The sequence below is a fragment of the Aptenodytes forsteri genome, unplaced genomic scaffold (genome assembly GCF_000699145.1).
Source record: "Aptenodytes forsteri isolate BGI_AS27 unplaced genomic scaffold, ASM69914v1 Scaffold406, whole genome shotgun sequence".
NCBI lineage: Eukaryota > Metazoa > Chordata > Aves > Sphenisciformes > Spheniscidae > Aptenodytes > Aptenodytes forsteri.
In genome coordinates this window covers 64,203-84,002 of record NW_008795703.1, presented here as the reverse complement: position 1 = coordinate 84,002, position 19,800 = coordinate 64,203, and the positions used below count along the sequence as shown (strand labels likewise).

The 19,800-nt window shown below is 35.4% G+C and overlaps 1 protein-coding gene across 1 annotated transcript in view; it reads left to right on the top strand.

Annotated features, from left to right (window-relative positions):
- The window catches only part of ITGAV (integrin subunit alpha V), a 48,483-nt gene extending 32,519 nt beyond the window's left edge, over nucleotides 1-15,964 (top strand). The window contains exons 22-30 of the mRNA XM_009283232.1: nucleotides 724-803; nucleotides 2,994-3,074; nucleotides 4,138-4,243; nucleotides 5,192-5,350; nucleotides 6,755-6,868; nucleotides 8,471-8,584; nucleotides 8,679-8,786; nucleotides 9,806-9,928; nucleotides 10,333-15,964. Coding sequence (XP_009281507.1) covers nucleotides 724-803; nucleotides 2,994-3,074; nucleotides 4,138-4,243; nucleotides 5,192-5,350; nucleotides 6,755-6,868; nucleotides 8,471-8,584; nucleotides 8,679-8,786; nucleotides 9,806-9,928; nucleotides 10,333-10,428 — 981 coding nt within the window. The 3' untranslated portion in view covers nucleotides 10,429-15,964. The remainder of the gene's footprint in view (nucleotides 1-723; nucleotides 804-2,993; nucleotides 3,075-4,137; nucleotides 4,244-5,191; nucleotides 5,351-6,754; nucleotides 6,869-8,470; nucleotides 8,585-8,678; nucleotides 8,787-9,805; nucleotides 9,929-10,332) is intronic.
- Nucleotides 15,965-19,800: the final 3,836 nt, after the last annotated feature.

The following is a 19,800-nucleotide window of genomic DNA, read 5'->3' as shown; positions in this document are numbered from 1 at the left end:
AATGAAGAGCTAGCTCAAAACACACCTTTATCTTAGTGGAAACCTAATAGTGCTTCTCTCTTCTGCCTAGTTTTGTGAAGTTTGAGGAGAGTTTTGTCTAGTTGAGGCCTCTGCACTTCCTCCAAATGTAGCTGAAATTGGAAAAATTAAAAAACTATTAGTGGGACCTGGCAGATATTAAGATGATATGACATAATAAGTCTTATTTTCTGAGGAAATAAAGTGAAAATCAGTCACAATTATAAACACTTTGATTGTGCTTTTCTTCCAAGAGACATTTTGTATAGATGAGTAAACGCTATTTCTGAAGTCTTTCAAAGTATATCAAGCTGAACTGAGTAACTGTCATGCACTGACTTAGAACAAACCTTGGGAACTGAATTTAGAATCACTAAAGTATGCCTTGTTCTTTAGACTACAGTACTTTTTTGCAACATATAGGGAGGCTCGGTTATGTGTAAAAATGGCTGAAGCAAGGGGGGTGAGCATGATGTAAACCTTACATTGCTATTTTGTGGCAGTGGTGCACTGGCTGAAATCTACAGAGAGCGCGGTACATTTCTAGTCTTGATGAACTGGACGAGTTTTATTTGCCAATTCTTAGTGTGTGTTCTCTTACGACCACAAGCCTCAAGCAATTTCGTTGTAGTATAATAGTATTAAGAAGGTTTTATCATGTATTTTATTGTGCTTCCACTGAACCACGGTGATTTTTTTCTAAAGCTATTAGCTGGCCTGCGTTTCAGCGTGCACCAGCAGTCTGAAATGGATACCTCTGTGAAGTTTGACTTGCAAATCCGAAGGTACGGAAATGTATGAGTATGTACCTCACCTGGTAGATAACATGCTAAGTACATTGACTGTGGACTAAGCAGCTAGTTTCACTCTGGACTAATTCTCTGGTCTTTCCCTTATAATTTTTTAAAAAATAAACACATCTTTTTAATGAAGTATGTTTCTAAAAAAGAGGAAAAAATGTAAGAAAACAGTTTTCTGTTTGAATGCAGTTTCTTTTGCTTACAGCTTTTAGACAGGCCATGGCACAAGTGAAATACTAATAATGAGGTACAAAACCATTTAAAGTGTTTCAAGAAAAACTTTGTGGTTTTGTACCTGCGTATCGTTGCGTACATCCTGATACTTGTGTAGTGCCACAGAATGACTTGTGTCTTTGGGTTTCTACCCCTGTTTTAAAACTGATGTTTGAACTCTGAATTCCTTCTGATGTAAAGCCAGAATTTCAGTTTTTATGTATTTTGAGGATGAGAGGTGTAAGTCTTTCAGAAAAGGCAATGCATGTGATGGTCTGAGCAGAAGCAACATGCAGTGAACCATTGTAAGTGTTTTACAGTAGCCAGCATAAGAGAGTCTAAAAATTAAATGGAACAAAACAGTAGTGTTCCTGTTAATTACAAGATGAGCACAGCACTTTCATATAGATACGATATATAAATCTGAATTTATACGTGCTGGAGATGATAGTTAAGATTTGGAGATGTGATCAATAGGAATCGCTTTACCCAATACAGTTTTATGTTACTTAATGGACAGTACAAATAGAGCTGCTTTTTTCCCTGTGGTGGACCAAAAGCGCTTTTTTTCCTATTTAAGGACTTTTTTTTTTTAATGTAGTGAATAAATTATTCTCATCCACATAGGCATTTTTTTGTCTGCAAGAGTTAAATAAGTTTAAACCTGCCATTCTATTTTAATGATACAGTGGTTTGCCATACTGATCAAAGGCCTTGGCAGCATTAAATATCTCTTTGATCTCACACTGCTGTCTGTTCAATTTTTTTCCTCTTCTCCATCAGCTAGTAAGCTGTGCCAGTGGCATGTGACTCCAGTTCTTTGCAGAAGGTGATCTTCTCTGGGGTGTCTGTCGTCTTCCTTAGGCTAACAGTGGTCACTAACTACCTTTCACTGGGAGAAAAAACAGTCAGTGAGGTTGCTTAAGTCATGCTTCTCTTCTGATGGAAGAGAAGGGAAGTTCCTGTAATGTTTTACACCTTTTATGGAAGGAATTTCCTTTACATGACTTCTGAATGCAAGAACAGTGGTGCAATCGAACACGGTAATCACAGTTCATGGTGACAGGCATTATCAAGGTATTCTCTTGAAGAGGTTTTAAAGATCACGTTGGTTGTCTTAAACTCACAAAGCTAGATTTCCAAAGCTGGCATAATTCCTAGCAGAACAACTCTAGTCTCTGAAAGAATGGGGTATTTACAGGTTGGGAAGAAAACACTGTTGCATCTGTTTTTTGATTACAGCAGCGGTGAAGAATAATTAGAGGATTTAAGATCTTTCTAAAGGAAATTGTCTGGTTAGGTAGACATAATAATCAGATGTGTCTAAGGAGATCGGGATTCTGTTCCCAGCTCCACTTTGAGGGGAATAGGAGCGTTCTCTGTATTTCTTTTTCTCTGTTTACAAAGAAAGTCCAAAGAAATTTTGTGTGTGAATGACTCTACATGCCTTAATATCTGTCATCTTTTGGTGTACCTGAAGCGTAGGAATTGGACGTTAACTGTATTCATTTACTGGTTCAAACACTGTGAAGAGGGGTAGGCAAAAGTAGCCCTTGCATACTTTTCTGCCTTGGGACTAGTTTGAGGCCGCCAGGTCCCTGAGCAAAAGAGATGTCCTAAAGTGGAACTTAAGGCTCTGCTAGCTATATAGTTGATGTTATCCCACAGCGCTGGCATTTGCATTTTCTTACGTGCGGCAGCTAAGGAACAGTCAGCGTTGGCTTTGTGTCCTTTATCGACTTCTCCCTGCTGAGGGACCTCCAAACTGCGCTGAAGGTGGGACTGTCACACATTTAAGTGAGAGCTTGCTTGAATCTGCTCCTTAGTTTTTAGTAAATGTGATTTCCTACAGTGGCTCAGGAGTCATGTTACGATGTTGCATACGATTATTTTATGTTGTTTGTTTGTTTTTTCAAGTTAGCTTATTTCATTTAAGAAATTAACTTTTATTTTCCTCTGCAGTTCCAATCTGTATGACAATCTAAGTCCAGTAGCATTCTATCAGGCTGACCTTGCTATTTTAGCAGCTGTTGAAATTAGAGGGTAAGCAGTGATACTATTTTAATAAACGTCTTTCTCAAATGAGCTTTGCATGTTTGCTTCTTTATATTCAATGAACTTTCTTTCAGGTCTGCGTAAGTTTTCAGGAAGCCTTAGGGAATTTTTAATCATAAAGAAAATACGGTTCTCTCTAGCCACCCTTTGGACTTTCAGATCTTACTTAAGATAATAATAATTCTAAATAATTACAAAATGAAGACCAAAAAGGAATGTTGTGCCTCTATTACTAGAGGTTTTTTTAGATGAAGGAAAAAAAACAATCGCCCCTCATTTTTGCAGTTGCACGCATTTCTCCAGGTCACTTTCTGCCTCCACAAACTGACTGGGTTTTCATCCGAAAACCCCTGAAACCTTTTCTAAAACCAAAGTTGAAAATCCTATTGAAGATAAGTTTGCAGTGCCCTCGCCTTCTTCAGTCTTAAGCGTAGTATTAATATTGTAATGACTCCCATTACCTCCGTTACTTCCGCTTACCAGAAATCTGTCCTTCACACCTTAAAAACTATACAATCTTCTTGCTTAGCCAGTTAACTCAGATTCCCGAGTAATAATTCTTTAAAATTTCCACTACATTCATTATTATGATCTAATTTTGTTAATATCTGAGAGATGGGGGGGTGGCACAACTGGAAATCATTATTGCTAGCTTCACTGTTTTCAGTGCATGCTGAATTATTCTTATGACTGCACTGATAAAGTTTCTACATCATCAATATTTCCCATTATCGAAGTATTTCACGCTTTGTGTTTTTTGGATGACATGTATATATCTTAACTCTATTAATGGTTTACTAGATGTAGCAGGATGAATCTAAAGTTTAGGACAGGAAAAAAAAGTTTCTAAATACAAGGTTCATCTTTTCATGTAGAGAAGAAAACTGAACATTTAATATACAAGCCACTCAACCTCTGTTCTGTTTTTATATACAGAGGATGAAAAATTGGAGATTGTATTTTAAGTGTGTTGATTTTTTTGAGATGTTCGAGAGAATTACACTTATCGTTTCATACTTTATAATAACGACTTGTTTGCTCCGCTGTTTAGTGTGTCGTCTCCTGATCACATATTCCTTCCTATTGCAAATTGGCAGCCAAAAGAGAATCCAGAAACAGAAGATGATATTGGGCCTCTAGTTCAACATATCTATGAGGTGTGCAATTACTACTAATCTCAATTACACAGTTCCGTGATAAATGAAAAGAAATCTTTTGGTGTAGCTTTTCTCTGGAGTAAATTATAATTTTTTTTTTTCCTTCATTTTATTCTTGCATGGAAACAAAGATTTTATTTTTTTTTTTTAATGCTGGGTCAATAATTGGTATCTGCAAGAAGGGTTGGAATGCCTGCAATTAGCGTAACAGGAGTGGCCAAATAGAAGAGGCTGATTTTTTACATCGTTACACATTTTATTTTCTAGCCCTTTGAAATCTAGATAAAACATTTGAAGTAACTTGAACTCAGAAAATGACTCATGGGTGTAAATTATTCAGTATCCTCATTTGTATTCCAACTGTTCTGAATCATTATTGTAAAGTCTTTTGCCTTGAAAAAATTTAAGTATTTAAAATTTCCTGAAAAGAATGATCACAGCTTTAATCTAGATTGTTTAATTAAACAAAACTTACTGAGAGCGCTGTATGAGTAAGAATAGTTAAAAATTGTTCTAGAACTTAAAAGACCATTTATCTAACGAAACTTACGGGTATATGTATCTGTGCTCAGAGTATCTTGGCTGAGACACGTACAGTGGCTGTGATTTTTGCAATAGACTACCAAAAAAATACATTTTTTCAAGGAAAAAAAATACATTTCTTCAAGGCAAAAACCCTAATGCCATATAGCTTTTCTTCAAAGTAATTTTTATCAAATTACAGAAGTAATTTTAAGTTTTGCCTGTTGGGGGACTGAAGTTTAGCTGCCATTTTTAGGTGAAGTTGTTGATGCTATTGCCATAAGAGGTTGGGGGTAGGGGTAGCGGCAGTATCGTTTATGGCTCAAATATAAAATAACAACTATATGCACATTAACAAAGAAGGCGGCATTGTTGGGGTTTGGGTTTTTTTGGTTTTACATCTGTTACCTTTATTTTCCTAATCAGCTGAGAAACAACGGTCCAAGTGCATTCAGCAAGGTGATGATGACTCTGCAGTGGCCTTACAAATATAAAAACTACACACTGCTGTATATTGTTCAGTATGAAATTGATGGTCCCATGAACTGCACTTCTGATATGGAAATCAATCCATTGAAAATTAAGGTAAGCAGGACTTCCCTTTTGTTTGAGTGGAATGAAGTATGTTTGTTTTGGAAACACTCAAAATACTCAAATCTCTGAGAATATCTAACACTGTCTGAGTTAAGTTTTCATCTGTTGCTGAGGAACAAGACTGCACTGTTTGATAGTACTTGTCAATGTATATAGCAGGTGGAATAAAAGGGAGACAACAGATTGTCAACCCAAAGATAAATTTGTTGTTTCTTTTTGGTTTGGTCTTTTTTTCTTGAAGACTGTAGTGTATGAGTTCTAAGTCCAAAGCAATGGAATTATATTGAATGTGGTCGTGAACAAAAACATTCAAGAAGCTTCTGGGTTGTTTATGTAAATTTCCTGGATGTTATTTCTCGGAAGAAAATGGCACTGTTTTTTCTATTACTAGCTTATTTATCTAGGCCCTCATCCAAATGCCACAGAGGTCAATAGGGGTGTTTCAGTGGGTCTTAAAAGTATGCTATCACTACCAGCAAAACATGCAGTTTGCAGAGCACAGAAGAAACTCCTTTTTCCTAGGTTGGACTAGACAAAGAAACACCAGATAAAAAACAGCAAGTTTGAGAGTAGAGAGCTGAATTCTAAGACAATTTAGAACAAGTAGTAAAAATCAGTATATCAGTTCTAGAAGAATTTAAACAAACATATGCATAAAAAGACTAAAGGAAGATATTCAATGTATAGAAAGAATACTTGTGTATCTTTGAGAATCACTCAAAAAGCAACTTTAGTGAATATATAAATACAAATTGCCTGTACTTTTGCCATACCATTTGTAATAATATATTTTTTCCAGCTCTCTTGTAAGTTTTCTCATAAAATTTGTTATGTAGAGGACAAGTAGCATGGCTCTGCCTAGTCCCATATGTAAATTTGCAATTTTACATTGGGACTTTCTAAGGGATTACTGAAATAATTTATTAAACCTACTGTATACTTTTTTCAAGGCCCTGCTAAAAAAGTTGTTGTGTATGTCTGGACATGGGTACACATGTACAGTGGTATGTGGTACATCAGTACCATACTAGTGGTATTTTTTCAGAGTTAAAAACTTGAAATGCTGAGGAAAAATCTTTTATTAAAGATTGCAAAATTGAATTATTTATTGCAGTCTAAGGTTATTTTTTTTCTATACATGAAAAAGTTTTGAGTTGAAAAATTAAGGTACTCAAGGCTCTGTGTTAGTTCTTAGTAGAAATTTGCCTCAGTGATCTAGAAAAGGCAGAAGTAACATTTTAATTAGAGCTGTAGGTAAAGCCAGGTTCTGAAGAATAGCTAGGATAGAAAGAGAGAAACCTGATCAGTTATGTATTTTTTTGACCTTAACTTTGAGTCTGCAAATATCTAAATCTAAGAATTATTTATTGTTTGGGTTTCCCTGGTGTATCCTAGATTTCTGCTTCTAAAGATGATGATAAGAATGAAACACTTAGCAGGGAAGATAATCGTGATCATCGTATCAGTCGAAGGGATGTAACTGCCATTGAAGGAGACGTGCATACTTTGGTAAGCTCTCAGCATCGATATGGTGATATTTTGGGTTTTTTTAAAAATGAAGATGGAGACGACAGCTCCGTGACATAAAGAATCATTTCAGAAAATCCATGTTCTGTATTTAAACGCTTAACAGACAAAACAGTCACATGCTCTGTAGCGGTTTTGTTTTGTTTTGTTTTGTTTTTTTTTCCCAATGTGCATCAGTTTTCCTCAGGGTAGTCAGCCAAAAGGCATATGCCTATAGTTTTGTGCTGTTATATTTTAAGTCCTTAAAAACAAAGGTCAAGTTGGGCACTTCATTCACTGTCAGTCTTCTATATCGTGCTATTCTCTGAATTTGAAAATCAGTACTTCACAGGAGGAAGGCTGGTAAAATAGGGTAACTGAGAGGAAGCAGGTGAGTGCTGCAGTCATCATCTTTGCTACAAATTACAGTTGATTTCACAACATGTGTTTCCTAGCTGATCAGTGGACATTCTGCAATCAGACACGTGGAGGACCTGTCCTCTCTAAACAAGATTGGAAATAATCTGTAATATGAAGTAAATATATTAGCATATCGCTGTCTGTAACTGCGCTTGCAGAAATGAACCTATTCCTGCTTTGGGCAAGGCAGGATTGGCAGGCACCTGAGAGAAATGCTTGGGAGTTTAGGGTGGACCAATGAGACTAAGGCAGTACCACCCCGATTCCAGAAGTGTTTAGGCTTTGGAGAGGACAAAAAAAAGGGCTGAGCAAAGAAAGTGAAAATAGGAATTAATTCCTTATTTTATGGTGAGAAAAGTTACTTTATTTTTTTTAGATATAAGCTACAAATATTCTTCAGTATCTATAAATGCAGTTCTGAAGGTGTGTGTGTGTTTGTTTTTTGTTTTTTTAAAGGGCTTGTTTTTTGCCAGAGCTTCCCAATGACTTAGCAGGATTTCACCCCAGAGCCTAATACCCAGTATTGATAATATTTTCATTGAGTTGTACTTACACTGGCAGATGTACCTAATACCTACACTGTACAGTGCTTTTATCTATAGTATAGCTAAAATCACAATTATAAAATTAAGCCTTGTTTTGCTCTGCTTTCTTCTTGAAATACTGATGGTTTAGCATCAATATTATCTGATGGATTTCAATGGAAATGTGGTTGAGAAGGGCCAGTTGAACATCTGTAGTCCTAAGTATGGCTTATAGATTAGGTCAGTCAAGTTTCTGACTTCTGTTGAAAGGAACAAAGCATATTTGGTTGGCACCAAGTGTAATTGCTGTGAGTTTTCCTATCAAAAACCATGTGGAGGATGGTAATGTGAATTGACCAGAAACCACCCCCCCACCCTCCGACATTTTTTCCTATGTATGTAGATAAAATACATACCTTAAAGCTACTGCCAGCTGTTTCACCTTTGGGATCCAAGTGGCTCATATGATACTTTTCTGAATGCAAACTTATGGGACGCTGTAAGTAATTATTCAATATTGGGGGTTATTTAATATATTTGAATAGTTTATGGTGCTTTGCCAGGAAGAGAGGACAATAAAGTATGTATGTGAGTAAAGTAATGCCGTTAACGACTTCAAATATTTTCATATTTGGAATATCCTTCCTATTTTTATATGCAGGGCTGTGGAACGGCTGATTGTTTAAAGATAGTCTGTCAAGTTGGCCACCTGGAAAGGGGAAAGAGTGCAATATTATATTTAAAATCACGCCTTTGGACCCAAACTTTTATGAATGTGAGTGACTGTGAATATTCTGTCCCTGCTTCTGAAACAAAAAAAGTGATTTTTGTATCCACATGCAATACTAACTTTGCTTTTTCTTACACAGAAAGAAAATCAGAATCACTCCTATGCTCTAAAATCATCTGCTTCTTTCAGTGTTATAGAGTTCCCTTATAAGAACCTTTCCTTTGAAGATATCCACAATTCTACAGTAGTAAGTCGTTTACATCCAGCTTGAGCTACCATACATACTTACTTTGAAATTAATACAAAAACAGTGATTGTTGAGTAGTTTTTTTGTGGCTTGGTATAATTGTAACTTCATCAAATATTTGATTCATGTATTAATTTCAATTATACACATACAATTGAGGGTAAAACAAAAATTTTTGTCCTAAAACTAGAGTTAACGATATTTGTAGCTTTAAAGACTTAACTGAAAACGAAAAAAAAGATGAACAGTCCTAATGTTCTTGTTAATGCCATTGTTGTTAGAGAAATACTTTACCTGAAAATTGTCTTCTACTGTAGTAGCACTTAGAGTTTGAATAATGGACCTTTATTATATTATATGAAGTACTATGTGAATGTGGAACAAAAAGACCATCTGTGCCCTAGAGGGTTTCAAAGAGAAAGGAGATGGGGTGCAAACGGGAAGATATAAGCCATTTATTTGGGCTGCCAAATTAAAAATTTTTGGTAGGCACTATAGCATAAAAGATCTTAAGAAAGGGGTTGAAAAGGATTTTGACTGATTTACTTTTTTTAATATAGTTTCTAATGCCTATTAACTTTTTTCTCTCCTAAGCCTTGTGAAGTTGATTTTTTGTTTCAGGGATTACTGCCTTTTAAGAAAAAAAGGAAAAGCCCTGAATGATTTTTCTTTAATTCCCAAATATTTCCTCAGATTCCTACAGTTTTACTGAAAATCATCAAGCATTACAGAATACATGTTGTCATGGTATCACTGATTGCAAAAAAACCCAAACAAACAAACAAAAAACCCCCTCCAAACCCGTTTTTATTTAATTTTAAAATCCTATTAAATTCGGGTCAGTGAAGCTTTTATGTCACTATTAATCTATAGCCGTTTACTCATATTGGAGAGAAAAAGTAATTTATGATGGATTAAGATTTACATTATAGAATAAAGATATACAAGACTTAAACTGCATGAATGAACTTGGCATGTCACTGCTGTGCAAAGTGTGATTTATTGTGTTTTTCTATTAGGTTACTACAAATATTACATGGGGCATTCAACCACAGCCTATGCCTGTGCCAGTGTGGGTTATAATTTTGGCTGTCCTAGCAGGATTATTGCTCTTGGCTGTTCTAGTGTTTGTCATGTACAGGGTAAGTACTGTATTTGGGTTTTTTGTATTGTTTGTTTTTTTTTTTTTTTACCTGCTAGTGATTGTATTACTTCAAATAGCACCAGCAGCTTGCAGAAATACCTTGGTCCCCTAATCATCTGAATCAGTTAAGTTTTTGGGTAACTGTAAAAATTTTTCAGCTTTGTCAGGAAGAAGTTGAATAAAAGAGGATGCCTGTGATTGTGCTGAACTATTCAGTTTAATTTTTCAGCTGATATTTATTGGCTTTGGAGGTCAAAAATAAGGAAAAAGAGAGTAGGATGGGGGGGAAAAAAAATCAAATAACTTATCAGTTAAGATCTGATCAAGAAAGGAAGAGGAGAAAGGATGGCTGTATGTTTTGAAAATCACAATGCAATTTCTTTATTGTTCTCTGAATCACAGATGGGCTTTTTCAAACGTGTAAGACCACCTCAGGAAGAACAAGAAAGAGAACAACTGCAACCGCATGAGAATGGGGAAGGAACATCAGAAGCTTAAGCAGAGTTTTATCTGTAAGACATTCTGAAATTTTAAAATGCCTACATCTTGGTTACGAATATTGGCTTCCCCCTTAAGGAAAAAACACTCATGACTGCAAAGCTGCTGGTCTCAGAAGGTATCAGCATGTACAAAACAAGAGCAATATATTTAAATCCTCCTTTTTGTATTAATTATGTTCATAGATGTGACTAACGCATCTGCACTGATTTGTGTGTGAAAAAATTAAGTAATATGTAGTGCTATGATTTTTCTTTTTGGGATGTAGAAGACCATCTTTTTTTAATTCACAGACTGACTTTACGTGAATTGCTACACAGATTCTGCGTTTGCTGTTGAAGCCAACAGCTTCCATAGATACTTGCTGGATTACATGTTTAGTTTCAATTGATTTTTTTGTTGTTGTTGTTGGAGTACACTACACTTCATTTCCTAGTTCTTAAAAGCTAGTTGCACAAAAAAATGAACATAGCTTGTTTTACAAAACTGAAGAATATTCTTTGATCCATTAACTCTGCTGCTGATTTTCCTCCTGCTGAAAAAATATGAAGGAGATTATTCAGCAGAATCATTCACATCTGATACCTATTCAGCATGCCTGTTCCCCTTCCTGCTCAGTCATCTGTCTTGTGGTTTCCCTCTAGACTTTACAAATATTACTCTCCAGGTCCTAGGTCTCCTACTGTAGGGATTGAGCCCACAGAAACAGAAGTGAGCAGTAGAAAGCTGGGGATGATGTACTTTCTATGGGACCTAGTGAAAAGATTCAGGGCAAGATCCAAAGACTCTGCTGTGTATTTCCACAGAGCAGGATCCAGGTGTTCCACAGAATTCTTGGCAGCATGGATCCATTCAGGTACTGCCAAGGACAAGATGTTGGACTGTGGCTGCCAGCAGACATGTCTGATGAGAAAACCCATAGCCTTTACATTCACAAGTCAAATCTCCATAGGGTTTGAAGTTAAGTCTGTATATTACTCAGGTTGAATTTTCAGTTTCTGGCAAAACAATGGAGGGAATACTTTGTGACAGGTTACCTGATGCACTGTAAGGAAGCTGTTGTTAATTCTCACATTCTGTGGTTAACCATGTCCAAGTGCAGGATGGAGTAATATAGGGACTGTTTCAACTAGACTATCTGCCAGCCAAATGTATCTAGATTACATCAGTACTTTAGCCACACTCACGCCTGCCTTGCCACCTGCCCTGAGAAAACAGTGAGCTTGTCAAATGAAGCAGAGTATAGCTGGCAACGCGAAAGGGTTTGAAAAGAGAAAGTTGATTTGGCTCGTTTCATTTCATTCATTCATTGTATGTTTCATTGCACAAAAGACATTTCACCACACAAGACATTTCATTATGTTCAATACATTTCATTACCAGAAAAGACACTAAATATTTTGTTTCACTGTTGTTCTTTAAACATACCAAAAGTTCAGCGGTTTAAAGCCACGGGTTTAAATCATTGTTAGCTTGTTTCCCTCAGCATTGGTGTGGTAAAACGAAGCTTCTTATACTTACGAGAGAACACAAGAACATTGTCTATATGCATTTCAGTAGACATGTAACTGCAAATTCGGAGGTTGTTTGGCTTGCGACCACGTGTAGCTGTGTTGCACAAATCTTAGAGTGGACATACTTAAACTATTACAAAGGTGCCTTATATGAGATTTGTTTATTCTCTGTTCCAAAAAGGGAATAAATTACATTATCAACTCCCTGTATGCAGCCACATACAGAAAAGACGACTTCTACAGTAATTATACCAGTGAGATTTCTATGTAGACAAGCTCTTAAAAGTACAAAAACTCTGGTATGGTTTGGTTTTATATCTTGGGGTTTTTGTTCAAAGCTGAATCTCCCCCATAAATACTGCAATGCCCAGTAATCCCAGAATTATCTGAAATGAACAGTTTGATTCAACTCTCATTTCTGCATCCTTTCTGAGATTTAAAATCCACAAATGGCTTTCGTTGTTAAGTCCATTCTTGCTCACTGAACTGTGATGGCATTTGAGTCATTAAGAGAGACAGCACAAAGTCTGTGGGCGCCAGTATGTGTATCGGATATAGGCTTGCATATTTATCCATTTACATGTTTTTGTTTTAGACAATTTGTTTAGATATAATTAGTCTATATGAGAGAGTATAGGTCATAATTCTGCTTTCACTGAATTTTCAAGGTCTTCAGTGTGGCCAATGTTTTATTTTTGTCTTTACTTCTAGTATTGTTATTAGTAATATAGTAAAGAATCAGGAGTCGGGTTTTGATCCTGGCCTCAAAATGTGACTTTTAACGCAATTTCAGTTACTTACACAAGCTTTCAGTTCACACACTTTGTCAACTGATTATCTATATGCAAGGAGATTGTTTTTACCCAGTCTTAATCTTAGTAGGTTAAGAGGTTTAAGAGACTGTCAGACAGATTATAGCTCTAATTCTTACATGTGTGCTTTCATTACATGTATGCACCATGTTGACTTGAAATTTATTAGACTACTTGCATGTCTAGGCATTATAAGGAGATGAAAATTAAAAAAAAAGGCACAATCAAGATCTCTTCAGCTCACGTGGAAGGGATACCGTAGCATTGTTAATGTCAGTGCTAACTGCATCTTAATTTTACTGTGGCAACTGGAAACTCATTTTGCTGATTTTCAGGATAAAAAGGTACATTTTATTGGTTCAACTACTGTAGCTATGGAAAGTTTCTTCCATTTATTGAAGTTCCATAAAGTAAGACTTATTTAAGTGATTTTTATTTTCTTGCATTCTACTGGAGAACAAAAGCAAATAGTTGCTTCTGCCACGTCTGCTAATTTCCAGTTTGGTTAAAAAAACCCTGGTAGCATACATAAATGGAGTATACAGGTTACTTAGTGAACATAGATATAACACCCCAAATTCAGTTTAAAGTAACACTTGTGTTTCAGGAAGATTCTGAACAGGATGTTTTCCTGAATGGGGGTGCAGGAAACACTTTATCACATTCTAGATTCAGCAATAAGATTACAGGCTATATATGTACTTGTGTCAGTATAAATTTCATACTGACTTACAGGCATTGATATATTCTTATAGCAAATGTTGTAGAATGATGTTAGAACTTTTAAAGAAACTTTAAAAAATGTATTTTGGAATGAAATTAATGTCCTTGAGTGAAAATTGATGTGCATAAGATGCATACTGCAAGCATTAAAAAAATACAAGTACAGTGACAGAGAAATAGTCTTCTTTTGAGAGTTATGTTTCAGAAACATATTTTTATGAATATAAAATCAACAGCTATGTAATTATTTAGACAATGAAAACATTTTAAGAGAGCTGTATCTTTTATAATGGAATATGAAATCCTGTAAGTACTCCAGTTTGCAATTATTGCAGCGTCTCATGATCAATATTAAAAAGTGATTTATATTACAAAATGCATATTATCTATTACTATATTTGCCAATATTTAGAAAATGTAAAGCTAGGAACCTAATTTATACGTTTACATTTCTTTCAAGAAACTACCAAATTGTGGAGATAGCTTTTGTTTAAGCATGATTGCGAAGTCAAATATGGGATACATGTATCAATGTAAGTTGAAGTCTTTAAGGAAATGTTCACAGATATCAGTATCAAGTTTATAATTTTATTTGTCCCATTTTTCTGTTTTAAATTTTAATTTACATGTTGATCTTTGATTCACATAATGCTTCTGGAAACTTTAAGGAATTTTATTATATATGCTCTTTCCTTATAAAACACTTATTCCAAGCAAAGATTTTTAACATTTAATTGTTTCTAAACTTGTGTCCATGCTTAAATAGTCTTTAAGGTAAACTCTCACGGGTATTTTGAAAATATTTCAGCTATAGTCAGCACGTTCTTGGTGATTTGAAGGATTCATGTTGCACTTAGATTTTTTTGCAACATTTGGGTTTGCTGTTGGCTACCCTGGCATAAACCCTGCAGTATTTTTGGCTATATCCTCACAAATAGTCACAGAGCAGCGTTACCCTGGTGAAAATCTAGTCCGTTTTTGTCTTCGGTCCAGACTAAGACCTATTCCTCAGTCTAATGAAGTCACAGAAAACCTGACATTCATTGCAACTGGCTTTGAATGTGACCCTTTGCGTTCAATGCTGCTGGCTGTTAATGAGAAAAAAAAAATAGGATTTTATAAAAGGAAAATGGAAAGTCAAAAAATAAAAAGGTGGTGGCAGACCACAGATGAGCCTTACAGCAATGACATGATTTTGCTTGCTTGTTTGTCTGAGATGGGAAGGACCCATTAGTTCTCTGTTGGCAGTGGCCTCCTATCACAAACAAATCCCACAGTTTGGATTGTGATTATATGCTGAGCTCTAATAACTCTCGTTGACTTGAGTGGGATCTGAACTCTTTGGTACTGACTCTCTAGCTTCTAATTCCCAAGTGCAATATAACATGATCAGATCTAGTTCACTGCCAAGTCGTCTGTTTATTTTTGTTTGCCTAAGAAGGGATGTAGCATTTGTTGACTTGCAGTGGTCAGTATTTTTAAGGACATTAACAAAAGCAGTGTGTTAAATTGAGGTGATAAATGAATAGTATAGAAAGTTTTTGATCACCCACATTGGGTGAAACATGATGTATATTCTAAAGTGTATCCATTACTGAACTAACTCTTGAGTTATTGAGAATTGGTACAATATTCTTCAAGTCCACTGTGGAAAATTTGACGAGAGACTATACAATAATGGGTTTGAGTCTGTAGTGCTACTACTGTTTCATGTGATTATGGTATTTAGTATTTCGGTCTATTTTTTCCAGTGTGTAGAATTTTTATATAACACGGGAAATTAACCTTTCGTGCAATGACCTTCTCCAAATACGCTGCATTAAGGTTGAATAACTTGACCCTTGGCTTTTGCAAAGTAAATGAAGATTTAATGTAGCATTTGAATATTTAAAAAAACTTTTACAGGTTTTGGTGGCCCTTTCTAGTCCATGAAGGAAACCTGTATTTGCTATGATACATTTTCAACATATTTGTAACATTTTATTTCTTCGTAATAGATTTTTTTTTGCCTTTTTTGTTTTTGCTTGTGCATTAAATCAGTAGAGCATTGTTTGCACAAGCAGAAAATTAACATACTAATGAGTGCTGCATTTTGGGTTATTTAGTCATGTAATAAATACTTGTATCATAAATGGGAATATTTTCAGTAACTATGAACTTGTTTCAAAGGTCTTCGGTACATTTAAGGAGAGCGATATACATTTGAAGTGACATTATTTTTATTAAATTATAAATCTTGCAAAAAAAAAAGTGGGTATTGTGGCACAGTAATTTTGTACTGATATCAAATATATAGCTATTAAGCTATGGTTTTCTTTTCAACTCATTCTTTTCATCCTAATTCAAATTTGATTGATTTCATTAGGTTGTATTTTTCTATATATGTATACAATTTCAAAATATTACGATTGGATAAAATGAAAAATCTAAGTATTGAGTTGATTCTGATATTTAGAATTTTGGAATAAAATACCTCTTCATTAACAGGAATTCTGTTTTTTTTTATCCCAGGCTTATTTTTTAAAACGCATTTAATTCACCTGAAAATATTTCATAGTATACGTTTGTAATCCACAGTTATCTACTAAATACAAAAAGGTCACACTTACACAACTTTTAGATTCTCAGCTAAAGCGGCACATATTAATCTTGACTCAAATTTTGTCATCACAAGCAAGAAAGATGATCTAGTCACAAATTATATTCTGTCACCAGAAAACTGATTTCCTACAAAGTTTTTTGAATACCAAAAATAAATATTTCAGATTTTATAGCTGCCACATCACTGTAGAAAATGGTGAATTCTTGTCCTTTGGTTAGGAAAATTCTCAGAGAGGTGGTGTTTCTTTTCTTGTTGTATTATTAGACTAATTTTATCTTAGTATTACATTCTTTCTGACTAACAATCATACTCATCTTTGTGAGTGGGGTGACAGTAAGTATTTTGTGTCACAATAAAAGCATACATGTTTATTTTACATTGCTAGAACACCTATTTAGAAATAAATGTTCGTGCTTGTGAACCCTTTAGAAAAAACTCCAAACTACTGAGTTCCCTGGATTGCTAGTAGAGAATTTGTTAACCTAGAGAACATAATAAAAAAGGACACTGAAAAGATGAAAAACTGGTATTTGTGTTTTAATTAACAGCTTCCAGTGACCTCACAGTAGCTACCACCTACTAGCTATCACATGCACATCACCTAATGTGCATAAGAAACATCACAGCAGTGGTCAAAACACGACTTTTACCACTTGTTCAATATACACTGCAGCCAATCAGACCTAGTTTTTCTTAAATAAGATACCTTCAGATAATTAGCACAGCGATTGCTACATCTGTTTAGCAGTTCCAAATTAATGCATTATTGAGAAATTAGTGACAACAGCTGTCTCATTACAGCAACCAAGGCAACAGAGTGGTTTTTCAAATTCCCCTCTTATGCCATAACCACCTTAAACAAAAATGATGGTCGATGTCTTGAGGTTATTTACATCAACACAACTCCACTGCCTCCACTTGAGTTATGCTGCTTTACATTGTCTAGGTTTCTGACTCTTTGCATACACGTATGATATCTTATTGTACGCTTTTATCATTAGTTTGTAAACTAATTACTAATACATTAATACTTTATTATATATTAGTACATTAATATATTTTTACATTGCCAGTTCAAGTAATTTTAAGAACATGGTGAAAAATTGAAAAGATTATTTTAAAAAAAAAAAGGATTTGTATGAACATCTCATCAATATATTGTCTCATATACACAAAGAATTAGGGTTAGTGCTGTCAGCAGCCCATCTTCTCACAAGGTATTTCACAATCAGTCAGTTTTACTGCATCTTTCTGATAAACCTTCTAAAAGTTAGGTGCTGAATCATTACCTCTCTTAACATACAGGACATGCTGAGACTAAGCTTGCAGGACACAAATGCACAGCACAGACCTTCCAAGTGTGAGGAGAAGAGAAAAAAAAAAAAAAAAGACAATAAAATACCGTATTACTAGTCTTTACAATTTCGCATGCAGACTGTGTCTGCATGTTACTGTTTTTCAGAGAGTTTTGCAGAATCTATCTACACTTACATTTCTGTGTCATTTGAGCACACACTTTTCAGTCCCTGACAAAATATCAGATGCCATGTTACATCCCTTCAGTGTTTGACGATGGTTGTAATTTGCTTAAAGTTTCAAGAGTGTGTGAGCAACCTTTAAAGACTGCAGGAGTTACTGCTGGACATATTTCCTCAAGTAAATACACAGGTATTTATATTACTTGAAAAAAAATACTTATTATCAGCTTTCATCTCTTTTGAAAGAGAATTTGGTTAAGAAAACAATCCTGATTATGATTTTTTTTTTTCCTGAAATGGTTGTTATTGTGTACTCTAATACCTTCTCAGTAATTTATCTAAACGCAGTACAAACAATTTCCGCATGCATTATTCCCCTTTTGGAGCCATTTTCAATGAAACTTTTATCGCACATCTAACAGATTTGTTTCAGAACTTCATAAACTAGTAATTGTGCATATTCACATCTTCAACATTAAAGTGTTGCAGCTGCAACATTGGTTCAACTATTCCTCCCCAAATAAACTTAATTTATATCTTTTTAAAAGCCCAAGTCTACAAACATTTGGAAATGAACATGTATGTGATCCACACTTTCTTAATACCACATACTCATTCATCAGACAAATTCATTAACAAAAGCAGCAAATTGCTCAAAGCATTAGCTAGCTTTCTGTAGACCCTTTTCTTCCACCTGAGAACATGCAATGTTGCAGGGATTCCAAAATGAATTTAACTCTAACAGAGGCTGTGGAGAAGCAGCCTCTTCCTCTTTTTCTTTGCAGTGCCCAGATAAAAAGTTGAAATAGGAAGCTGGGTGAGAGGATGTTAACTAGGCAAGTAGGCACTGAACAAATGTTTTCTAAACAAGAGACAATCTCTCATCCTTGTGAGCTGCTGGAGAGTTCCACATCATGCAAATTACCATTTTATTTGTCTGGTTTTTATGCTCTTTTGCTTACTTAAAAGAAAGGTCCTGTCAAATGAAATAGTTTTTATGCATGGTTTTTTTTGGTGCCGATGAAGAAAAGGGAGACTGATGTACTCAAATTATTCTAAAGAAAAGTACTGACGAGTATCTGCTGAGGAGGGTGTACGTTTCCCACTGCAGCATTACTCTGCAGGCAGTGATCATTCATAATGCACGAGTGGGTGAAGTCAGTCCATTCTTCGGCGGTCCCAAAAGGTGCCAACAAACTATGGCAACTGCGATAAAAGTAAATTGTATTTTCTATGCCAATCCCAAATCTATTTGAAGTCATTGTTAATGGTAGTGAATTATTTACATTGTACTGTATAGAATGATATTAAATAACAAGGAAAAATATATTAGATTTTCTTTAGATTTTATAAGAGATCCGTTGAAAATATGCACCATAACCTGGCACTTCCTCCTTTCAGTATGGGAAAATTTCTACTTCTCTATAGTTTGTAACTCTATTCCCCCCCTTTTTCCACTGCATTGAAGAAATTTTCTGAGATCTGAAAATTACAGAATTTGGCCTGTTATGTCATAATCTCTAAAATAAAGATTTTTATTTGGCTAATTTTTATTTTATTCAAAGGCAAATAAAGTGGTTTTATGCTTTTCAGAGAAATTTATATTCACTCCTCAAACATACATTGAAAATGTAGTATCAGCCAGTTCTGAAAGTCCTTACAGTGAATGAGATGTTTGCCTCACTGAAATCGTGGCATGGGCACACTCATCAACACTGGCGTGAAATTCACTGTGAGGTAGTTCCAGTATTGTTTAGCTCTTCAGCCATCTCAGGATGGCTGCATGCTGTTGGGCGAGTTTGATTTGTCCACCTGTGCTGTCTTTGCTCAGGTGTAGCAGTCTCATTTGCTGTGAACAACTTTAGTACATGATCCCACCCTAGGCTGTGTCTATTGTGCATTCCAATTCTACCTGTGTTAATGGGTGTCCTTAATTCTAAAAAATGTGTAATGTTTGGTATCCAGACTGTTAATGTGAATAAACATGTAAATATGGCACAATGACTGCCACTTACCAGCGCCTAAGTGAAGGCGATTTTTTAATTGACACAAGGCAATCTTGTGTCTGCCCCATAACATGACGTGCTGCAGAGGGGTTGCCGAATGCGCTTTAATACTCTCAGCAACAAGTGTTAAAATTGCTTTAAACGCTGCCAGGTCGGAGGCCTGAAAGAAAGCGAACACGGCGCGGTCTGACTTCCTCAGTTTACCACCGCAGCACCGGCAGGCCCCTCGCCCTCCCC